The sequence below is a fragment of the Strix aluco genome, chromosome 1, assembly GCF_031877795.1.
Source record: "Strix aluco isolate bStrAlu1 chromosome 1, bStrAlu1.hap1, whole genome shotgun sequence".
In the NCBI taxonomy this organism is placed as follows: domain Eukaryota; kingdom Metazoa; phylum Chordata; class Aves; order Strigiformes; family Strigidae; genus Strix; species Strix aluco.
Window position 1 is genome coordinate 121,347,392 of NC_133931.1, and position 23,477 is coordinate 121,370,868.

At 38.0% G+C, this 23,477-nt stretch overlaps 1 protein-coding gene across 4 annotated transcripts in view; it reads left to right on the top strand.

Annotated features, from left to right (window-relative positions):
• The window catches only part of MPP7 (MAGUK p55 scaffold protein 7), a 159,421-nt gene extending 137,258 nt beyond the window's left edge, over positions 1 to 22,163 (top strand). For 3 of the 4 annotated variants that reach the window (XM_074833326.1, XM_074833350.1, XM_074833336.1), the window contains 6 exons: positions 5,259 to 5,429; positions 12,800 to 12,880; positions 14,690 to 14,783; positions 15,868 to 15,976; positions 17,432 to 17,575; positions 18,962 to 22,163. In XM_074833326.1, the coding sequence (XP_074689427.1) occupies positions 5,259 to 5,429; positions 12,800 to 12,880; positions 14,690 to 14,783; positions 15,868 to 15,976; positions 17,432 to 17,575; positions 18,962 to 19,141 (779 nt within the window). In that variant the 3' untranslated portion in view covers positions 19,142 to 22,163. The remainder of the gene's footprint in view (positions 1 to 5,258; positions 5,430 to 12,799; positions 12,881 to 14,689; positions 14,784 to 15,867; positions 15,977 to 17,431; positions 17,576 to 18,961) is intronic. The other variant, XR_012624244.1, reaches the window with a different exon arrangement.
• Positions 22,164 to 23,477: the final 1,314 nt, after the last annotated feature.

The window sequence follows — 23,477 nt, forward strand, 5'->3', positions numbered from 1 at the left end:
TAATTTCCTGAGGAATTGCTGGGGAGAACATTAGGATTTTGCCTTTGCCAAGCTTAAATTCTAGTTACATTACTTGAACCTTTATGAACATACAGTAAATGTAGATGGATATCATCTGTTTACTATTCTCAATTTTGTCTTAAAAATCCAGACATAATCTAAATTTTTATTAACCCCGTCTAAATGTGCAAGCTGGGAATCAGTCCAGAAGCAAGCAGAGTAAGACGTCTGCTCGTGTTTGTGCAGTTCTTGTGTAACAATAGAAATACGCAGTATACGAGGCAGTATAAAAAAATCGCAATATTTGGGGGGAAAAAAATCCAGAAATATCTAGTAAAAATACTGTGTTCTTACAAACCTAGATGATGACCATGGTACCAAACTTACTTTTGTCAGTAATTTGAGTTCAAAAAGTACTTGTAAATGCATTTACAGTTAAACAGCATTTGTTCACTCTAAAGTGTGTAAGGTTAGACTAAATTCAGTGAAGAATATACATAATTTAAACACTTAAGCACTTGTTTTAATGAATGAAAATGAGCAAAAGCATGTGTAAGTGCTTTATACAGCATTGTGGAGCCTTACTGGTGAATTTATGAAGCGTAGGTGAATTTAAATTATAATATTTCCTGTTAGTGTAATTTCTCTGAATTTGAGAAATTAACTTTCTACTTTCATGAATATATTTGGGTTTAAATTCGTACAACATAGTCGCAATCTTTTGTTCACTACTTCTTTAGAATGATATAATTAAATCTAAATAAGCACAGCTTTTTACATCAGCATTCTCTCAAAATCTTTTAAGGGAGACAGGTTCATGCATTGCCTGTTTTCAGTTTGGATTTCTGTGTGAGGTCCAAATGGATTTCTCTATGTAAATGTAAGGATGTTGTTCTGAGATAATCAAATGTATATTGCTAGTGGTTTAAAGAATAATCACACTTTTCTGCTAGGGTGGGGTGTTTTTTTTTCATTCTTAGAGATGTAAGTAGTTTTTCTTGGATGTTGTTGGGCCTTTATTAAGTTTATTAGTAGTGGCTTCTGATTTTTATTTCATGTTGAGAAGTGTTATAAGGTTTGGAGACATCTGTAGTTTGAGAACATTTGTTCTTCATATTTTCTTCCCAGAGGCTGTTCTTATTTCACCAAATCTGTTACATTCCATCAGTAGTTTATGGGTTTGCATGTTCAGTAAGCTTCTAGTCATGTAGCTGAACCCAGTGAGCTTGTGCAAGCTTCTCAATGTTCAGAATTTTATATTGCTTTAGTGACAGAATTTTCCCATTTTATTTTATAGTCTGCATACTTGGCAACTAAGGTTAATCTCTGCTGATATCCATATTCCACAGACAGTGTAGCCTGCAGTTCCTTTCATATTCATCAAGGTTTATATTATCAAATGTTATGGGCAAGCAGTGCTTTTTCCCTTTGTTCTTTCTAGGAATTTACTTTTAAGCTTAATAATTTTATAGAAAATTTATTTTTCTATTGCATATCAGTATTGCTTTTGTTTTTCCTTAGTGATTTTCACTATATTTTTAATAATGCTCTATTGTTAATTTAAATATATGAAGTTTGTTTTTAATCTTTCCTAACCTGTAAAATATGCAAGCATTAGCAGATTATTTTTTGCTTGTTCATAGAAGTTTTTATTTCTTGCAAGTATGATGTTGTTTCAGTTCAGCTTAATCTTTTTGCACACCATAACTGCCCAACTTATAATGTAATTATAAATGCAGTGTTCAATAGAAAATATTTATTAACGGTTCTTTACTGTGACTTTCAGAAGCTTTATAAAGTTAAGCTGCATACGTGAAGACATAGAATGGCAGATGTGAGAGAGGAAGAATTGTGTTTCCAGGAATGTAGTAGCAGTATCATAAAAACGTTGGATGTATTTGAAACACTCTCATCCTTCCTCTCTGAACTGCATGTTTTCCTTGGTTTTGAAAGCTGCTTAAAGCAAGCTTGCTTGAGTTTCTCTATAGGGATATTCAGATGGGCTTTGAGGAACACTTAGAACAACTTTCAAATTGACAGTAGTCTTAAAATGGCAAAGCGATCACAGACTTTTAATTTTTTAAACATTCAGTAGTTTTACAGCGTGTCTTCACCAGCCCAGTGTGAAGAAATCAGCCATACTGGAAATCTGCTTCACTATCTCTGGCTCATGTGTTTGTTCTGTTTAATTAATATAACAGCTTTTCTGTAACATCTAAGTCCTAGTTGAACTTGTTGAACCCTCTTAATATACAGGATAATATTACTATTTTCATTTTAACAGTGAGTTTTAGTCACAGAAATACTGCATTTTAATCAAGGAAACCCATGTTAGCAGTGGAACCATATCATCTGAGTCTTTGGGATGCTTTATATGCAGCCTGTAAAAGTGACAAGGGACAAATCAGCCTGGAGATGGCACTGAAAGATTTTCTCCTTTTTGATTAAAAAGAAATCTCTCTTTTTTTTTCCTCTTTTAAGAGAAGAAGGAATGAAAATTCCTAAGTAACTCACCACCTGGTAGTTTGGTAATGAAATTTGAATAAAGTGGATGGAGAAAAGAAGAACAAGTTACAATTGGTCTTATTAAAACCTAACAGCAGGATTGAATTGATGTGAAGGTTTTGCAGAAAGAATATTTTTCCTAAAGATTCTGCAGTTTGATATGTAAGCTGAGGTTAAGAAGCTGTAGGTAATGGTGCTCTGAGACAACTACTCAGAGGCACAGAGCTCTTAGCATTTGTAGGGTCGACACCAAACTGGAATGAAGATGATTGGTTTAGCTTCATTTGATATCTCTACCCTTTTTACCTTTTCTAGATCCGTGGATTCTGTTTTTTGTGGAAAAGCTCTTTATCCTGTGGACTGTTTAGTAGCAAATGGTGAAGAATTATTATTTCTTTTCCTTTTTTTCCTTTTTTTTTAATCATAAAATGATTATACAGAAAAAAAATCAAAACAATTTTCAGCTTGCTTTTAGGGCAACTGATTTTTTTCTTTTTTTAATCTAGCGCCTTTTAGATGAGGCCTCAGGAAACTTGTAACTCACTTCATGTGTTTATATTGCTAATGTTACTTTTAACCTTTCTTTATGTAACTGTCTATACAGTTAGGTGTAGTTATGTAGCAAAAAACCATCCTTGTGTCATGTCAGACTTCACCCTAGGGCAGACAAGATCTCCCAGGCCCTCTCTCAGGTGTGTAAGCTAACAGCTGTCAGCACTCCAACAGGGCTTTTCTGACTGCAGTCACTTCAGTGTTAGTGTTGTTCTTTAAGTAATAAAAGAACATAACTCTCAGCTGATTTCATTATGTTTTCATATCTCATATTTTGGTCCCTTTTGTATCCCACCACATGTCCTCTCAGTCTAGACAATACTGTAACTCTTAAAAATGTCGTCAGCCTTTTACTGTGGATGCTAGCTCTTCTCCTTTTTCAGCAATTTTCATTTTACTTATTCAGATTTTGAATATGAATGGGTCAACTTAACTGTATTCTCAGAGAAATTTTTCTTCCCTTTTTGTGGTTAACATCCTCTGTGATGCAGGTTCTGCAAAGATTTATCATAGAATCATAGAATACCAGTTTGGAAGGGACCTCAAGGATCATCTGGTCCAACCTTTCATGGCAAAAGCACAGTCTAGACAAGATGGCCCGGCACCCTGTCCAGCTGAATCTTAAAAGCATCCAATGTTGGGGAATCCACCACTTCCCTGGGGAGATTATTCCAGGGGCTGATTGTTCTCATTGTGAAAAATTTTCCTCTTGTGTCCAATCAGAATCTCCCCAGGAGTAACTTGCACCCATTACCCCTCGTCTTTTCCATGTGATTCCCTATAAAAGGGGAGTCTCCATCTTCTTTGTAGCCACCCTTTAAATACTGGAATGTGGTGAAAAGGTCTCCCCTAAGCCTCCTCAAGAGTGAACAAACCCAATTCTCAGCCTTTCCTATGGCAGGCTTCCCAGTCCCAGTTATGCTAAGTGAAACTGTGTGTGCAAAATGCTAAGCCTGTAACTAAGCCTTGTAGGATTTTGCTTCAGATCTGGTTCTAAATATTTGCAGAACTGAGTCTTGAATTTGCCAGATACTACCTTTGAAGAAAAAATTGTAATATAATTACTTTTCAAATACCTAAACATAAGTGCTATTACAAGTTTATGAAAACATATTGCTAAAAAATCTGGGGTCACCAAAAGTTTACACGTGTTTACTGTCCTATGAAACGTTCTGGGCAAAAAAAAAAAAGGTGTTGGGATTTTTCCATTATTTAAAGTGTAGTTTGTGTTTTACTTTATTACCCCCAAATAATGAAATCAGCTTTGCAATCCTTCTTTTCAGTCTTTCCTGTAGTTCCTTCTAGAACAAAAGTGGTGTCATAGATGTACCAGTAATATGTAATATAATGCAATTTAAAGGATTTATTTGAAAAACTGTAAGGTAATTATTAACAGAGGAGTAAATTAGTTTTTAACATAGAGCGTAGAAGGTTTTTTGTGCCATTCTGCTTGAAAATGCCTATGATTATCTCCTTTGAGAGTACTTAAAAGCTATGTGAAATTTCCAGTCTTCTAGATAGACAGTGTAGATGACACACTGTTGATGCAATTGTAAATGCAAATTTAATAGGAATATTACCTTTTATTTTCATGCTAACATATCCACAATATGGGTCCTGTATTGTCTAAGACGTTTCATAGTGTTTTGGAATTTAACGAACAGTGTTTATTTTTACTTTTAAACATCTTTGGGAAAGGTTTTGTGCACTTTTTTTATACTATCAGCGTGGAGCTAAGCACCAAAAAATTTTTCAAAGAGTTAATTCTCGTTAACCCTTTCAACCACCAGATGTGTTTCTACCATATGTGGTATTTGATATCTGTGTGCCGTGGTGTTTTAAATAGAAATGCATTAAGCGTGGTATGAGAGTCCAGATTGCATAAATTTCCTTGTGTTTATATACTCATGTATAAGATACTCAAATTATCTAAATATGTTAACAACTTATTGTAATTGTAATTTACAGCTTGTTGTTGTAACTGTTATGATTTTGTTGGTAATCTTAACTTTGCAGTTTAAATAGGCACCTGATATACTTAAAAACTGTGGGAAAATATTGTTCTAATGACCTGGCTTATTAAACATAGAAGACATTTTTTTATTCCATGCAACAATCCTCGAATGTTTGGAAGAGACTGTTTTCAAATGTTTTGAGAAGACTTATTTTCTTACTTTGAAAAAATCCTGTTCTTATTGCAGCTGGTTTTAGAAGAAGCTTTCGCCTTAGCAGAAAAGATAAAAAAACAAACAAATCTATGTATGAGTGCAAGAAGAGTGATCAGTATGATACAGCAGATATCCCGACATATGAAGAAGTTGCAAAATATAGACGACAACCTAATGACAAATACAGGCTTGTAGTTTTGGTTGGTAAGTTATTTTCTTTATTTTTGACCTGGTAAAACAGAGGACTGCTGATTAGCACAATGCTTACTACTAAATCATTTAGACTGGAAGGGATCTCAGGAGGTTACCTGGTCCAGCCTCCGACTTAAGACTGAATTCAGAGCAGGTTGCTGATGACAACAACTTCGAGAACCTGTCTTCCCACCATGTCTTCTCTTGTCTTCCTACCTCACACCTCAGTAAAGAGGTGTCCTCCATCTTTTCAAGGGGTATCAGAAGGGTGCCGGTGGGTGTCCCTGAAGATATCTCTTGTCCAAGCTAGACAAGTCCAATTCCCTCAGAGTCTCCTCACAGGTCATGTGCTTCAGCTCCTGACCATCCTGGAGGCCCTCCCCTGGCTTTGCTCCAGTTCATCAACATCTTTGTTGTAGTGCAGGGCCCATTGTGGACAAGGTATTCCTCACAGGGTCTAACAAGTGCTGAGTAAAGGGAAAGAATCATTTCCCTCTATCTACGGACTAGGCTTTTGCTGATACAGCCCAGTCTTCTGTTAGCCTGTACTGCTGTGGGACTTAGTATATCCCAGATGCAGGACTTTGCATTTGTCCTCATCAAACTTCACAAAGTTCTGCCAGGCCAAGCCTGTAGCATATTAAGGTTCCTCTGAATGGAAGCCCTGCCCTTGAGCAAGTCACTTGCATCACCCAATCTGGCACCTGAAAACTTGATAAGGGCCCATTCTGTGTCCTCCATGTGTGAAACAGAGTATGTCCCAGGGTAGACACCTGAGGATCTCTACTTGTAATGAATCACCCAGTAGAGTACAGACAAATAACCTCTTCCCTTTGAACATGATCATCCATCCAGTTTTTCACCTATCTAGTAATCCACATATCTAGACAGGATGTCCCAGCTTGTATCTAAGGATGCTTTAGGAGATCATCTTTAAAGCCTTGTTAAACCAAAGGGAGATGACAGCAAAATATAGCTACCACGGTTACTAGTCTGAACCTGGCAATCAAGCTGGACTAAAACTCAAAAGAATTAGGTCAGTGTTCTGCTCTTAGAGATCAATCAATATATCTATGTGGAAAAAAGAAGAAAAAAAGAACAGAATAAATACCTGTGGTCAGCAAAGACAGAATATATAAGTGGAAAGAAACACAAGCATCTACTGTGTTAAAGTAAGTAAATAGACAAATAGAGAGAAAGGTGGATGAGAAGTGGACTTCTATAGGCCAAGAACAGATTTACGCATAGCTGCAGAAGACTCAAGATGTCATCCTGGTCAGCTTTCTGTTTTTCTATAATCTGTCACTGTGATGGCTTCCTCACAGCATTTATTACTAATCAAAATGATTGCTTCAGTCTCCTAAAAAAAGAGATTTTTTCAAAGGGAACCATTGGAGTACCAATGAGTAATGAATAACCGTTCCTACCAATGAGTAGGAACGGTTATTCATTGACTCATCACTTATTGTTTCTTTTGCAGTAGCACATAGGCTGATGCTTCATTAGTAAAGTTTCCTCCATTCTGAGAGCAGCAGAGCAGAGAAATATGATGCTCTATCAAGGACTGTTACGAACTGTTGAGTAGCTGTATTTTTATATCGCTCATATCCAGGGGAACATTAAATTTAGTTTTTAATAAACAGTTTTGTCACTCTCCAGCACTAGAATTCAGCCACCTACTAGTGTGATCACTGTGAGATTGTGGGCTATATACAACAAGTAATAACATGGTTGAGTTGATTTTACAGTTACATCAACAGAGTGCAGTGCAAAAGTGTGATCAGTAGACTTTTTATAACAAATTGCATATGTCTGATCTAAGGAATACCTAGAGATTTAATTTGATTTTTGTTGTAATAAATCAAATGAAGAAAGTGTGCTTTTTCAGTAACAAAAGCAGTTCAGAAATTTATTGCAGACTTCAGTAATTCTAATGTTTTTCTCTGGATATTAAGAGCAGCTTAAGTCTGGCCAATACTATAAAAATGTCTTGGGCAAAATGTGGAAAAACTAGCAGAGCTAAGCAAGCAGGTATAGTAGAAGTGAACACATTTAAAAAGCTTTTTGTCTGCCAGTAGCAGCATTCAATATAATCCGTCAAATATAATTTGGATATTAGTACCAGGGAACAAAGGGACAGATAATTAATTTATAGCTGTAATTGGTGGGGGCACTAAATGTCTCTTCTGTTATACTAGGCCTAAATATATAATTTACTATTGGAAGGTTTCTTTAGGCTTTGGTTTGCTGTTTTTTAGGGGGAGTTTGACAACTTTGAAATGGAAATTTCTTTTGGCTTCATTTTAAATTGGTCTAGTCTAATTTACAGAATGCAAATTGCACACACAGTAATTTTTAGCACCCTGTAGTGTGATATATGCTAGTCTCAGGTTCAACTAGATGTATTAGTTTGTCGAGATTTTACCTTGTCTGCAAATGTAGGTTCATGAATAAAGTCCTGCATATCCTTGGGGCTAAAATAACAGATCATCTGAAGCAGTAAAGATACAGATGCTTCTGCTGTGCTTTTAGTTGTTATGAATGTGATGAGTCTGCTAAAGACAAAATTTATCCAATATCATGTCACCAGTTGTCTTCTGGTAACTTAACGTTCCTAGGCTGCCAACAGATCCTTGAAGTCTTCCCTCACAAATATTGCCTGCATCCTAAGCATGATACCTTTCAGCCCTGTCAGGCATAGGCAGAACATTTTAAAATGAAAAGTATTAGACACTAGAATTATGAGGAAAAATTCCTGCTCACAAAGGCTTCTACTTCAGTCATTGTGAGGGCCAGACTAGCACAGATTTTATTTCCTAAGAGTCAAATGGATGTGCCATATACTATAACTTTACACAGCATAGTATCAGCTAAGTCAGAGCTCTCTGAAGGGGCAGTGCTAGAATAAAGCAAGGTCAGCAGTAACAAACCGTGAGTGCATCCCCCAGAATGCATGCAGTTATGTGCATGCAGTGTTATTACCAGAGGCATGCAACACCTTTCAAGCGCTGTGGTCACCTGTGGTGATGCATCTGTGCTAAGTGGCAGTGGTGGAAGCAAAGACCAGAGGTGTGTAACCACAAAGCAGCAGTTATTATTGGTGTGTGACACAATTAAAGTCTCTCTGTCTCTGAATTAGGCTGTCAGTACTCCCCACAGTGGTGCCCTTCTGGTCACCACTGCAAAGAAAAGGAATCTGAGACTGGAAAAGTTCTCTATTGTTATATTACTTACATTTTTAAAAAATCCATCAGTTTTGGTTTTATCATGAAGGGAGCTATGTGGAGGTCACATCTGTCTCAGAGCAGAGGAGGATAAAATGGAAGTAGCTCCTAGCTTTCTACCTCTGCTGACTTGCCTTTGATGTATTCAATAGTGGCTTGCAGAGACTTAATAGATCTACAGCAGTAATGCAGGAAAACGGCCTACCATGGCCATACTACTTCAATTAAACTATCTGGACAATGAAGAAAGAGACGTAGAATTGCTATCCTCATTAAACCTTCCTGGTTGAAGGCATGGCTGGGTCAGCATGGTTCAGTAATGAATACATAAGATGTAATATATTGCCTAGCCTTGCCCATGAGAACACCAGTATGAACTCACTGATCCTGCTTCAATGAACAGCAAATCTCAAAGTACACTCTCACTGCTAGTTATAATTTTCTGTAACACAAAAAAATGAGGTTCTACTTTCCTATTGCATATCTCATTGAGCTACAGTTGGACATGCATGCGCAATCATTGCATTATAGTGATTAATTGTACTAGTAATAGAGCCATGGAACCTCTGTCAAGGCATGTTTTCTACAGGGTCTTTATGATCCCAGCAGGGATGTTGTCACCTAACTCCCAAAATCTTTTCTGAAAGACCACTTTACCACTTTCTTTTTTTTTTTTTTTTTTTTTTTTTCCTCCAAATAGGCTTCTAGGAGCTCAGTATGTATCTATGGGTGAAGAACGGCTGGTTGGGTCCTGAGACCTGAACTTACATCAAACTTTTCAGTTTTCTTCAGACATGTCTGACTGGTACAAAATGTAATGCAAGTTTTAGTGACTGGTGGTTTAATTCTGCAAGTGTCCTTCAGTAAAATGACATAGGCACTACAGGCCATTTGTGCAGGATTTGACCATTACTTAGCTTACCTCACTCAACATACAACAGCAAGAAACATAAACATTCTTTTAAAAATAAAGTATCTCTAAATCAGTTGCCATAACTCTAAATGTTGCTGCCTGGGGTGATTTAGAGTAGACCAAAACTATGCTACAGTCATGGATCCCACATGCCTGGCATTTTACTATAAGAATCTGGATTGTCCTTCTCAATCCTGATGCTTTATTCTCTTCTTAAGTTCAAATTGTGTTCAGATTCATAATTATTAGAAACTGGCATCTTTCTCTGCTGCATCAAAATGAAAATAATATTCAGAATAGAAGTGTACATTACACTTGGGAGATGTAGTGTAAAAATCAGCATCATGGATGGCATTGCTAATTAGGAATCAGCCTTCAGTGTCTATATGCTACAGTTACGAGAGTTCTGTGAAGACAGCACTGAAAAAGAAGAATCTACACCTTTCAGTGGTTAAACTTTAAGATGATTTTTGAATGGTAATCTGGAAGGGGAGACACGGTAGTGAGGTTGTGGTCTGGAAACAGATTTGATCTAAGTTTCCAAAGCATCTGTCACAGGAAGCAAAGCCTGGATTCTTTATGTATAAATAGAGCTAAAAGCAGATTGTTGATTTGACAGCATGTAGACTGAGGAAATAATATTTGTGTAGATTTGATGGCAAAGATTTTTGGCTTGAAAGGAATACAATTATTTTTTATTTCTGAATTTCTTCTATTCTGAATATTGTTTCATTCTACTTTGCTAGGATATATTGAGAATTTTAATTACTTTTCCTATACAAATCTGCATTTGCCTTGAATAGCTAAAGTATTAAAAAAGGAAAAATGTTTTTAAAAAAAACAAGACCAAAAGTAATGCCATTATCTACATAACACATTGCTTTCCTCTGCAGGCATGCACCAGTAGAGGCTGCTGTACACCATATTAAATAAACATTTATACATACTGATAGATTAATTTACAGGCAGGTCAGAGATGGGACTTGAAATGTAGTTGTGTGTTTAACTTACATAAACTATAAAAATTATAAATGCAGACACTCTTTAAGATTTTACAGAGATACCATAGTCTGGGGGTAGCAGCAAAGTAGCAAGCATTTACTTTTCATCATTATGTGTTTCTAACTTCAGACAGGGTAGATAGTAATTTTTACAAATAGGCACCTGAAGGTGCTGAAGCATCAATCTTTGCTTTTTGACTCTCACTGGTAATTAACCAATATATCACTAATTCATTCAAATGTTTATTAGGTTTTGTATTTCTAATGTCTAAAATGTCTCTGTTAAGAAGCACTCTATGCATAAATGTGTCCCTTTTACTAGAAGAGCAAGAATTTTCCCTAAAACCACATGTATTTCCTTGTATTATTTGGGATATGGTTCCAATGACTCACTCTCCTCTATGTTCTGCTGTTGACCTGGCTCTGCAGAAACGAAGCCTCTGTCAGAAACACATGAGCATGCAGAGCTGAGCTCCCTTCACACACACAGCACCATGGCCCCACCATAAAAGGGGCCAGGCAGGCTGGAGCATGAAGGCTTCTGGGGGCAAGCAGCGATTGCCCATGGAGCCTTTGAGACCTCGCAGGACAGTGTGCCCCCACTGAGACCTAAAGCACCATGGGCAAATGGCTAAGAGTTAGGGACAATCTGAAAGCCAAGAGGAACGTCTGTTCCATAGCTTCTAGGGCAGCAGTACACAGGTGGAGCTGGAGGAGACGGGTCAAAAAATTCCATGCAGTCTTTGTTTCTTCCTGCCATCCTTTTTCCAAGAGTGGTCTCTCTTTGGCAGCCATGTGAAGAAAGAAACATTTGCTTTGGACCAGTTCAGACAGCAGGCAGGAGACGAACATAGTTTAAAAGAAAATCAACAACAAAGAAACCCAAACATCCCAAATGGGTTGTGATGTGTGGGGAGTGCTGCCCTTCCTTCTTGTCCCCGTGAGATGCCACCCTCACGCAGTCAAAAGGTGGATGGTGACAGCTACAGCCAGACAGAGGCCAGGCATAATTCCTGTCTGCAGCCAGGGCTGGAAGGAGCAGCACTCCCAGGGCCTGGGGAGAAGGTGGGAGCAGTGCTCCTCAGGGGAGTCTGGTGCAGACAAGGGATGCAGCAGCTGGAATGAGTGAGGAGAAGGCCATGCTGACACAGGGAGTGCAGAGACTTTGGGGGGGACTTTGTGCATGCCAGCTGGGATCCTCTAGTCTGTGAGTTGGGGTTTTTCTGGCAAAATGAATAGCCAAACAAGTTTTTGTGCTGGAAAGCTGCAGGTTAGGGTGCAGGAGTCTGTAGTAGGGTAAGGATGGAGTTAGATGCATACTGAGTGTATCATAGAATGGTTTGGATTGGAATGGACCTTAAAGACCATCTAGTTCCAACCCCCCTGCCATGAGCAGGGACACCTTCCACTAGACCAGGTTGCTCAAAGCCCCGTCCAACCCGGTCTTGAACACTTCCAAGGAGGGGGCAGCCACAACTTCTCTGCGCAACACCGTTCCAGTGTCTCACCACCCTCACCATGAAGAATTTCCTCCTTACATCTAATCTAAATCTACCCTCTTTCAGCTTAAAACTGTTACCCCTCATCCCATCATTACACTCCCTGACAAAGAGTCCCTCCCCATCTTTCCTGTAGGCCCCCATGAAGTACTGGAAGGCTGCGGTAGGGTCTCCCTGGAGCCTTCTCCAGGCTGAACAACTCCAACTCTCTCAGCCTGTCCTCACAGAGGAGGTGCTCCAGCCCCCTCATCATCTTCATGGCATCCTCTGGACCTCCTTGAGCAGGTCCATGTGCTTCTTATATTGGGAGCCCCAGAGCTGGACACAGAACTCCAGGTGGGGTCTTACCAGAGCAGAGCAGAGGGGGAGAATCACCTCCCTTGACCTGCTGGCCACACTTCTCTTGGTGCAGCCCAGGACGCAGTTGGCTTTCTGGGCTGCAAGAGCATATTGCTGGCTCACGTTGAACTTCTCATCAACCTGGGTAGTTGCTGTAGAAAAGAAAGTTAGCTTTGCTGTCAACTTTTTCACTGATTTTTCCTTAGTAATAAAGTCTGAGCAGAGTAACTGCCAACTACATCCCCTGAAATTTGTCACCGCTGTATGTTCTAGAAGAGGCTAGAACCATAGGTATTTCCAAACTATATTATAGCTATATACCACATATTCTAATCTTGGAGAGTACTTATACCTGAAGACAAGAGAGAACTGGCTGCTGGGAAACAGCACAATTTTTTTCTTTCAGGTCCTGTAGGGGTTGGACTGAATGAACTTAAACGGAAATTGCTGATCAGTGACACGCAGCATTACGGGGTAACAGTGCCACGTAAGTAAAAATACACTTCTATTCTCCTAATGCTCTACTTGCATTATTATCCTTTATTATTGCATTACTTTAAGGCACTTTCAAATTTGGGTCTCTAAATGCATGCTTGGCATCCGAATTACTTCTCTAATTTTTAAAAGTGCTGCTGCAGTTGTATTTTAAATAGCATTGATTAAACTGGTAGGACATTTTGGCTCAGAGGCATTGTAGTAGATTTTTAGTACAAGTTTAACATGATTGATGTCAGCGAGGTTTAGTAAATGAAACTCAGCAGAAGAACACCTGGATTTGGCTGTAAAGCAGTGAAATGTACTCTGTTACCAATGCTTGCTTTCACAGAAATGGCCTTTATATGTTATACAGGCTGAAAAATTAAGACTGATGATAAACAGTTTAATCCTGTGAATAAATTAGTTAAATCCCTTTGATTAGCTTTAGAAAAGTTGCTTTGGGGATTTTTTTCTCTTTCCCCCTATCTGACCAGGTAGTGTTACTTCGTATAACACTGAAAAACATTGTTCTATATTAATTTCTACAATACTTTATTGGAGTTTCTTTAATTTGGAGGACTTGAAGTTTTAGTTAGATTTTCATTCCGTGGTTTGCTTTCTACTTGTGCTTCCTGTAGGGCTCCATTGAAAATATAGGTAAAACATTCTGAATTCGGGAGATACTGTCACAGGTTTTTTGCAAGTTCAAGTATTCTATAAAGTACATGTATGAATGAATTTACAAGGTAGAAAAATGAATATATTTGGTTTTGGCAAGTCATGTCATTTGCACATATTTGCTTCAGCTGGGTACTGAAAACAACAACAAAAAAAGCCAGATGTTCCCAAATATTTAACACATTGAAGCATATGCAATCATTTGCCCAAAAACATTTCTCTAAAAATTGCCAGTATTCATCAAGCTGCCTTCTCTCTTTTCCAAATTTGTGGTTATAATTTAAAACAAACATGTAAAGAATCCATCTCCCAGAAATTCAGCAAGTCAGGACTTGGAGGGAAAACTGGGGTTCTTGTCTTGGAAATGTTGCTGTTTGTGTCAACCTAAGAAGAACATGATATCAGATGGCATTTAAGACTGTGTTGCTGCAAGCAGGTTTTGTATGTTCATATGTAAGATGCTGTAACATATGACTTATGTTAAATAGGACTTTTGAATGGGTTCATTAACCATAAGTGGCAACCCCACAAAAAAGTTTCATTTATAAGCAAAACCTTTATATCTAGTACTTGAGGGAAAGTAAGAAGTGCAAATACTACAAAGCTACTGAAAGAAAAAGGAATTCGATTTTGATCACCAGAAAACGAAAAGCACTAAAACATAAAATTCACACCCCATTTTTTTATTATCATGCTTCACATACCACAAGTGTTGTTAATGAACATAACATTTTATAAATCAGGTTGGTGAGCTTTCTTTCCCTTTATGGTCTCATATGCTAATAAGTTTAACAAGTGGCAAGGCTGGGGTAATTGTTATGGACTGCTGCTCCTTTTATTATTCAGCTGTCCTCATTTTATTGGATTTTTCCACTAGTTAATAAAAATGATAATCTGATACTTGTCCAGTAGGTTTTTTCCTGCCTGTCCTGCATGCTTTTAAAACTCAATCCTGTCATGTGCTTGTGTGCCTCCTACCAGATCCAGAGCAGCCTTATGTCCATCAGAAGTGAGGGAAACGCTATGCTTTGTGTATTGCACAAGGGTTGTGTGCTTTTCAGTGTTTCCTGAACTGGTTTGCATTATAATGATTTGTGCATCTTTTGCCTTTTTTTTTTTTTTCCAATTAATGAAACTGCAGACACTACCCGTCCAAGGAGAAGCCAAGAAAGCGACGGTGTCGAATACATTTTCATTTCCAAGCACTTGTTTGAGACAGACGTACAGAATAACAAGTATGTCAAAGAGATTTTAACTAGAACTGCAGTTAAAACAATGACTTTATTATAAAATGGGGCTGGTTGCAATTTTGGAAAATAAGTCAAAGTGGATATAAGTTGCAGTGATTTGAAGACGTGTTAAAATTACGTTTTGATATATAAGCAGCTGGCAAAAACACAGAGCAAAAAAGCAGTATGTGCACACACAACTGTTTCCAAGCTTCCAAGCAGTTTTGGTACTTCAGCTCCTCAAGAAGACACTGAAATTGTAGGTGCTCAGGATGGGGGAGCACTCTTTTAATAGAACATTGTCTGTCATAGCAACAAGGCATTGCAGCTCTAGGAGGGGGGGCCCTGGAAGTGCTGCAAACGTGCCTCAGTCAATGTTTTCTTAGTTCTGCTCTCTTTCAGGCCAGGCACTTCCTCTGCTTTTGAATTTAGAGATCTACAGTAAAGCCCCTGCCTGTAAACCCTCCAGAAATTAAACTAAAATGAAGACAATGGTAGCATCATGCTCTCTAGCAGCCTGTAAAATACTGTAGCTTGAAATTCTGCCCCAGTGTTTCAGAGGGCAAAAGTGTATTAGACACAAAGCTGTGGGTTTTATTGAAACTTCAAACTGCACTTTGCTTTTTTGGCAAATAGCGCTTGTACTTTTATAGCACATAACCAGCCGCCTTGGTTCCATTAGCACCATCGTCACTCCTCCTCCTCTTCTGAGACAGAGAATTTGGATATTCTGTAGTGTGCAATGAAATTTCAGTAGTTTCTATTGTTTAGCTTATCCACTGTTTTATTGCATTGCATTAGTTCAGAAAAAGAGGTGATGGAAAACATTAGTGGGCTGTTGGACTACAGTACTTTTTTCTCTTTAACTGTAATACAAGCAGGTGTTACTGATTTGAAAGTGGTAAAGTAGAAGATTTCTTAAAATTGACATGCTGAAGTACTTGACAGCATTTCCTTTATAAAACATGGTAAAACTCTCATGTAAAGTAAAATATTCTTGCTCCTGAATTAGATTTTATAAACCAAACTGATAAGGGTTTTTTCTGGAGAAAATGGAAATGATTCCAGTTATTTTCACCTTCTGCCACAGGTTTATCGAGTATGGCGAGTATAAGAACAACTACTATGGTACAAGTTTAGACTCTGTTCGATCAGTTCTAGCTAAAAACAAAGTTTGTTTGTTGGATGTGCAGCCTCATGTAAGTAAGCATGTCTTTTGGACTCTTGTAGTTCCCCACATTGCACATTGGGATGCTAGGAAAAAAATTGTTTCTAAAACGATATATTTTATTCCACACTGAATGACTGTTGAGTGGGCTTGCTGGATACCTTTATCACAGCAAGGTTTTGTGAAAGGAGAGGAAGGAAACTTCAATACATATTGGCAAGCATTCAGCTTGGTAATTAAGTGAATTGAAAGCCTACAGCATAATACCAAAGATTTAATTACAAATGCTTCTATATTTCCATTCATCTTTCTGCTGGTTTGGGTTAGAGGTTCTCTGTGAAACTTCAATTTCAGAACAGCTTTGAGCTATCACCCAGTCCAGCAACTCTCTCTCACATGTTTAACCAGACCGTTCATACCAAGGGTTTACATGCAGGGTAGACATGAGTCAAGGAAAGCACTAAATGTGATGTTGGCTGGATAATTGTTAAGAACATTCCTCTCTAAACCATTTGTTCTTGCATTGACCTTGTCTTTCAACCCTGCTGAACAGCTCCACTGGGAATTTTTATGCTACTAATAACCACAGTGCTTCCAGGAGCTGGACTAGTTTGTTTAAACCCAGCCAAGGTATTTCTTCTCCAAGGGTGGCCAGCCTGTGACTTCTGAACCCTGGCAGCTGGTGAACAGTTCCTGGGGCAGTTTCGGACGCGGGGCTGTGCCGTAGGAACAGGGCAGGGAGGCTGTGCTGGCAGAGCAGCGGTCGGGGAAGCCAGACCCCGCACCATGGGAGGAAAGGAGCTGGGCAGGGGCTCCTGCTCTGCAAGACCATTGCCTGTTCAGCACAGCCCTGTTTTCCAGCAGTGTGAAAAGAATGGAAAGCATCTGGCCATCCCTACTTCACTCTAAGCTGCTGGCCATCCCTGCTTTACTCTGTGCTGCAATCCGAATTGTAGACTTATCTCTAACTCCATACATAGCATCACTCGACTCACTCAGGAAGAGTGAACAGCAGGCAGTTCTGCAGTGGACACAGTACTGAAGAGAAAAATCATTGACCTGTTGTGACCGAGTGTGACAGACACCTTTTTCCACTACTTTTCATGGGTACACAAAGTGTTATTCCTGCTAAAATGGGTTGAGCTTTCCTCCTCTCCTGAACACCCTGCTGCTCCCTCCATCCTCCTGTTGCCAGTGGTACTGGTGTGCACAGCCCAGCCGTTGCTGGACTGATGGGGTTTACCAGCAGCCCACGTGGAAATTGAGAGAAATGGTCGCCCTTGAAGAAATGGTTTTCTTACCATTCACATGAAAATTCTCCTTACACGAATCAATGCCAATCAGCAGAGCAGGATGGCAGTAAATGAAAAATAGCCTTCTAGGAGTGCTTTATGGGTTTATTTTGGTTTAGTGGAGAGTTTCTTTTATTATGGTAAATTCCACTGTGTGAAATAAACTAATTAATTAAAATATTTCCTCTTTCCAGACAGTGAAACACTTACGGACATATGAATTTAAACCATTTGTTATATTTATAAAGCCTCCATCACTTGATCGTTTGAGAGAGACCAGAAAAAATGCCAAGATTATTTCAAGTAAAGATGACAAAGGAACTGCAAAACCCTTTACGGTAACTATACTTAGACATGGTAAAGCATGAGAACTTGTTAAGAGTTTTGTTGTAGTGGTTTACCTTAAAAATAAAGATGATCACTGGATCTCATCGACAGTACTTGTCAGGACTTACATATAGTATCTTGTTGTTTCCCAACCAGATTTGCCGTGGTGTTTTCATTGTTCGATATGCTCATGGGTATTTACATTTCCATGGTCCTCTGATTTTATGTCACTAAAGAACCCCCACAATGCAAGTATATTTTTATGAGAAACAATGCTGTGGATTTCTTTTAAAAAATTTGCATCTGGGCTTACATGTTTCTATTCAAGTATAAGAATTTCCTTATTTTATCAAGTGTATAATTGGGTCTAAATTTAGAGAAAAGCTCAAATATGGTCAGTATCATCTGTTGAAAAAGGAAATGCTACTTTGATGAAAAGCCCGTATTTGTTGATAAGAGAAACAATTTTTTAAAATGTTACATGGAAATGAACACTGTCAGAAAGAAGGAGAAAAATCTAAGCAAGTAACAAATGCTGCTTTTTGTCAATAATCAGAAAAAAAAATATTAGATTACCCAACAGTAGCCTACTTACTTGAAATATAATGAAAACATATTTTTACTGAAGCTAAAGTAAAGCTGATCATTGTTAGACTTTTTATCTACATTTATGGTGTGTATCATTTTTTGTTATTCAGGTGTTATTTAGGATTTTTTATATTATGTTTCAAAGTGAGTCACAGATATAGTCACAGACTGTATCTGTGTAGAATATGCATTTGAAATAGTTTGAAAATAATGTGCTATATGTTCTATGTTATATAAAATGTAAGAGGAGTTCATTCTTAAGAGCAACCTTCAGGACATTGCTTAGTTAGGATGGGTTTAATCTCTCAGAGCTATGTAAACAATTAAATTCCTAGGATTTTTTTCTCTCCCCAAACATGAAGAGAAATCCACTGAGCCAGGTCGAACCAGGCATAGGAAGACAGCTCCTACCAAGCTCTTAAAAGAATAAAGGCTGCACTGTAGTACATCGCATGCTAATAGCAAGCTGAGACTTAAGTAATGAAACTTTAAATGTATCATCAAAGTAAACAGCTAGAAACATTTTCCACTGGTACTGCTAACAGAAAATGTCTCTGTAATTACCATGCAATGACTAATTGTGTCACTGCAAGGGGAGAGATGAAAGAATTGCTTGCCTGTTGAGCAAAGTCTACTCATGAGAATGCCCTCCAAGATTACTTGTAATGGTAATTTCCATAATTTTTTTTTATTAAAAGTACAGTTTCCATCTCCTGATGAGATGAGAAATAAGCAAGTAGCTTTGTGTTTACCACAGAATTTATGTGATGTTGCTATGGACTGACTATGCCTTGCACTGATCTTACTAGGAAGAAGATTTTCAAGAAATGATTAAATCTGCCCACGTGATGGAGAGCCAGTACGGCCACCTTTTCGATAAGGTGATAGTCAATGATGACCTCGCTACAGCTTACAGTGAGCTTAAAACAACTTTTGACAGGTTGGAGACCGAGACCTTCTGGGTTCCTGTCAGCTGGCTACATTCATAAAAACGTTTTAAATAGAGAAAACATCTGTTGTTGTCTCAGCGTCTAAATATGGGCATGGTTAGGCATTACTCGATGGCCGTTTTCTTGGTAGGAGGGCTTTCTAACTCTACCTGAGCAGCAGGTACACTCTTCATGCACTTGGAACTGGTCTTGTTTTCCTGTGTCTTCAATTCTCCTGCCCACAATTTTGGGGCAGAACAGTCAGATTAAACTGAAGTCTTAGTATGCTCCATAAAGTGAGCTAATACTAGTGTAACAAACTGCCAAACACCTCTTTAGCATCATCTGTGTATTTCCAAGGTAAGCTTTTTTAACAGAGAGTTTGCAGAAGATACTAATTAATACTGGAGATCAGCACTTTGATGGTTTTAAGCATAACTGCTCCCATAAAGAGTACATCAGCACTTGAAAGTTATTACCCCTTAAGTGCTTGAGAGAACTGAAACAGGCAAAAGTGACCAACATTTTTATGAGGAAGACATCGTAGTTTTAATTACGTATCAAGATAAGTGTTTTTACTTTTCTAGATGTGAACCCTGTCTTATATGTACAGAGTGATTTTAGTATTCCTTTGCACTTACAGTGTCATGGAAAGAAAGATGTATTCAGTGCTTAATTGTGAAATACTCTGCTGTGAGCATGCATGAATTGAAAATATTTTCACGCATGCTTTGTGGCACAACAAAGAAAACTCACGGGAATATTTATTTAAATGGAGGAAAATGTGAGTTACTATGTATATAACTTCAAAGTCTGTGGGATTAATCTTCTGTAAAATCAATGGCAAAGTGATGCAAATAGCAACAAAGTAGAGAGTAACTTTTTTTTTTCCTTTAAATTGATTTCAGACATTTTTGGCATCCTTTAGAATAATTTTTCCATCAGAAATTTTCAAACAATTAGTGAGGAAACCTTGGAGATCTGGGAAGCAGTTGCAAGAGATTAATGCTTTTTATTGTTTAGTATGTAGTGATACTTTTTAGTAGTGTAACATATACTTTGTCTCCACTCAAAGGTAAATTAGTGCTGTAGACTTCAGTGTAAAAAATATCCTGGTCACTGGTCAGACACAGTTGGAAACCTCATCTTAAAATTTGATGTGGCAGTGTAAGCAAATGTATATTAGATGATGTATTTTTAATATAGATAATTTGGTATTTTTCTTTATTTACTACTGATATGCAGGAAATGACTACAGCTGTAAAGACCAAGAAACACCTGTGTGTTGTGTTGTGAATATGTCTTGTAAGTACAGAATGTGTATAGAAACTTGCTGACTTCAGATCATCCCATCTGTGGCATTCAAACAGGAAACGGTTATTTCATGTTAATCTGTAAAGAGAATATAGCTGTCTTGTTTAAAGAAAAAATAATTTAGTGAAACTTTATATATTTATGAAAGGGTTGAAAAGGGATGTTAAGTTTTTAAATTTCTTGTCAATGTGATCATTTACTAAAGAGATTACTAGGCCTGTAATTTGAGACACTGTCTCTGTAAATGGAGCTCAACATTCCATGTAAATATTTTATTTCAGTTCATAGGCTGATAAAGCCATCAGATTTTGCAGTTTTATTCTAAATGCGTATTTAATGTGTGGGTCATTGCATTTGGCTTAGAGTCGTATAAAACAAATGAAATGCAAGCAACAACAGCAAAATCCCTAGGAGTCTGGAAACATTTATGCAAGAGTTACAGATGTACTGAATCCCAGTATGGATACACGCTCTGCTTGAACAGCTATAATGTAACTTTTGTCAAAATTCACGACTTTCCAGTGGACTTAAATGTTTTTGTAACATAAATACAAATTTGTTGATAAATTAATTGCATGCAGATTATGTGAGTTGAGAAAATGTTTTCCGTTTTTTTTCATTACTGAAAATCAAACTATTTTTCAGGGGATCTGGAATTCAGCGGGTCTGTTTGCCTGTGAGATGTTGAATGCCCTCACTGTCTCTTGCAACCAGCCCAAACTGAGCGGGCACTCGGCATCTCACAGGATCTTGCCTTTTCCAACAAGAGGGGCTTTAGTCCTCACTGAAACACCCTTAACATTGCTTCTAACCTGGGCTGTCTCGGAACATTAGTGTACAATAACGCTCACGTAAGGAACCTGCTTTTCTCTTTAAGAAATAGATGCTAGAATAATCTGCAAACTCCCTGGTAGAAACAGTTCTGGCTGTCCTGCAGGCTGCTTTTCTTGTCCTTTTGAAATTAATTTAATTCCCATTCCTGGGTCGGTGTGGTCTAGGAGGACCTTCTACACAGGTTTGCTGTGCCGGGCAGCAGTAAGCAGCGCGGTGCTTTGCTGCATTTACAGAGACACTGACCCTCTGATCCTCAGCACAGTCCTGGCAGGAGTTTCCTAGACAGATGGCTGCCTGCCCTGTCTCCAAGCCAGGAGCTAATTCCTGAATTGTAACACCTGCAAAAGAAAGGGAATCACAAAAACATAAATCCAACCAACAGAATAAATCGTGCACAGAGTCTTTCAGGAGTGAGAAATAGTTTTAATTAAATTACTGGATTGCTCTTGAAAATCAACAGTGTTAGCTTCAAAAAAAAAAATTAAATCTAGGCCACCAGCCTCCATGAGGTGGGCAAAGATGATAGTAGATCAAGGCAGAAAAAATGCCTTAGCCCAACAGTTTCAACAGGACAGGAGCCTGCTTATCGTGATGGACGCTGAGCCCATGTGCTGAATTGTTCTGGGATACCAAGGAGGCGGGGGCATTGTTCCTTTGACTCCTAAGAATTTGGGAATGAAGACGACTCAACGTGTTTCCAATATTCCACATATTCAAGTTGTGCTGTGTGGGTTTTTAGAGAACTGTATGTTTTGACAGTCAAGTCCAGATGTTTTATTGTGTTTTAGCTGTTTGCCATAGTCAAACAAATGGTAGTATTTTTTAATATTGTACCAAGCTCTATACTTGAATTTGCCACCAGGTCCTTGGTTGATGTCTTACCTGAAATCTGATCTTACCTTCTTATGCAAAACAATAAATTATTGATATATCACTGACGGTGTTTTTTTCTTTATTGTGAATTGCACCATAACATATAGGCTTAATGACTTTAAAAGGTAAAATGCCTTAGTAAGTTATTTCGTAGGTCTCTCTATTAACTGTAATGCTTCAATTATCTTTAAATGGAAAAATAAAGCAACCTAGGACAAGGACTAAAATTCTTAATTTTTCATTTTTGTTCCTGAATTCTCCTTCAAAATAGATATTTACATGCCCCCTGCCCCCCCCCCAGCTTGAAATAAAGCATTTTGTTTCTGAGAGGGAAAGCTTAAGTCAGTAGGTCAAACTGAGACATCAGCTGGGCCGGGCTCGCAGAGTGCTTGGAGTGTTATCTCAGTTATCGACTCGGCACATTTCATCGGTCACGTATGCTCCTAGGCCTCTCACAAGTCCCATGGGAGGTTGTGTGCCTTTGTGGGACTCAAACAAAGTAATGCTTAAACTAGGTTACGTTTTGCATTGTGTTATGTCTTTTCCAGAAAAAAAAGCCTAACACGTACTAGGATTAGAGGAAAGACTTTTAAGCCTCTTCTGTTTTGTTTCAGTGCAGTATTCTGCATTTCCCACATGTAGTTAGGTTCAGGTTTCTACTGTGCGTGGAGAATTTTTTTCTTGGTAAAGCTCATATTTAGTTTTTGTGAGATTGCTTCAAAGGTTGAATAGTTTCTTCAGAGATTTACAGTTAAAGTTATAATCTCAGTCTATTTTTGCTGCTGCAGTATCTACAGTCATTTCCCCACAGGATTAAGTTTTCTGTGTATCAATGCTTAAAATCATTTGTACTTGCAATTTGCCCAAGATCCTTTCGCTCTCAAAGTCATTAAGTATTTATCATATATTACCGTGATTAATGTATGATACCAAGCATTCAGCAGAAAAATGTCTGAACACAAAATTAAAGGAACTCAGTGGGTGTATTTGTTGTTTAAGAATTCTGGTGCTAGATAATGGTTAAAGGTTTCAGCAGAAACATACACAAAAACATTTGGAAACAGTTAAAGTCTGGTCTTAAATTTTGTCTTATGTTAAATGACAGTACAAATGAGAGAATTTGGAGTTCTAGACAGCTGGAGTCTTTTTCTCTCTTGGTATCTGTGTCTGAAACACAAGTTGGATATTTGGAAGGCTGTATGGAATGATTTTACATCTCTATAATAAAATACTATGGTATTTTGTGTAGCTGACATCCAACATTTTAACAAAGAGGGTAAATCCTTGTGATTGCTGAGACTTTGTTTTGCTCCTCTTTTAGTTGTACACATATGTCTGTTTAATCAAATTTTTAAAGACTTAGTGGCACAAAGCC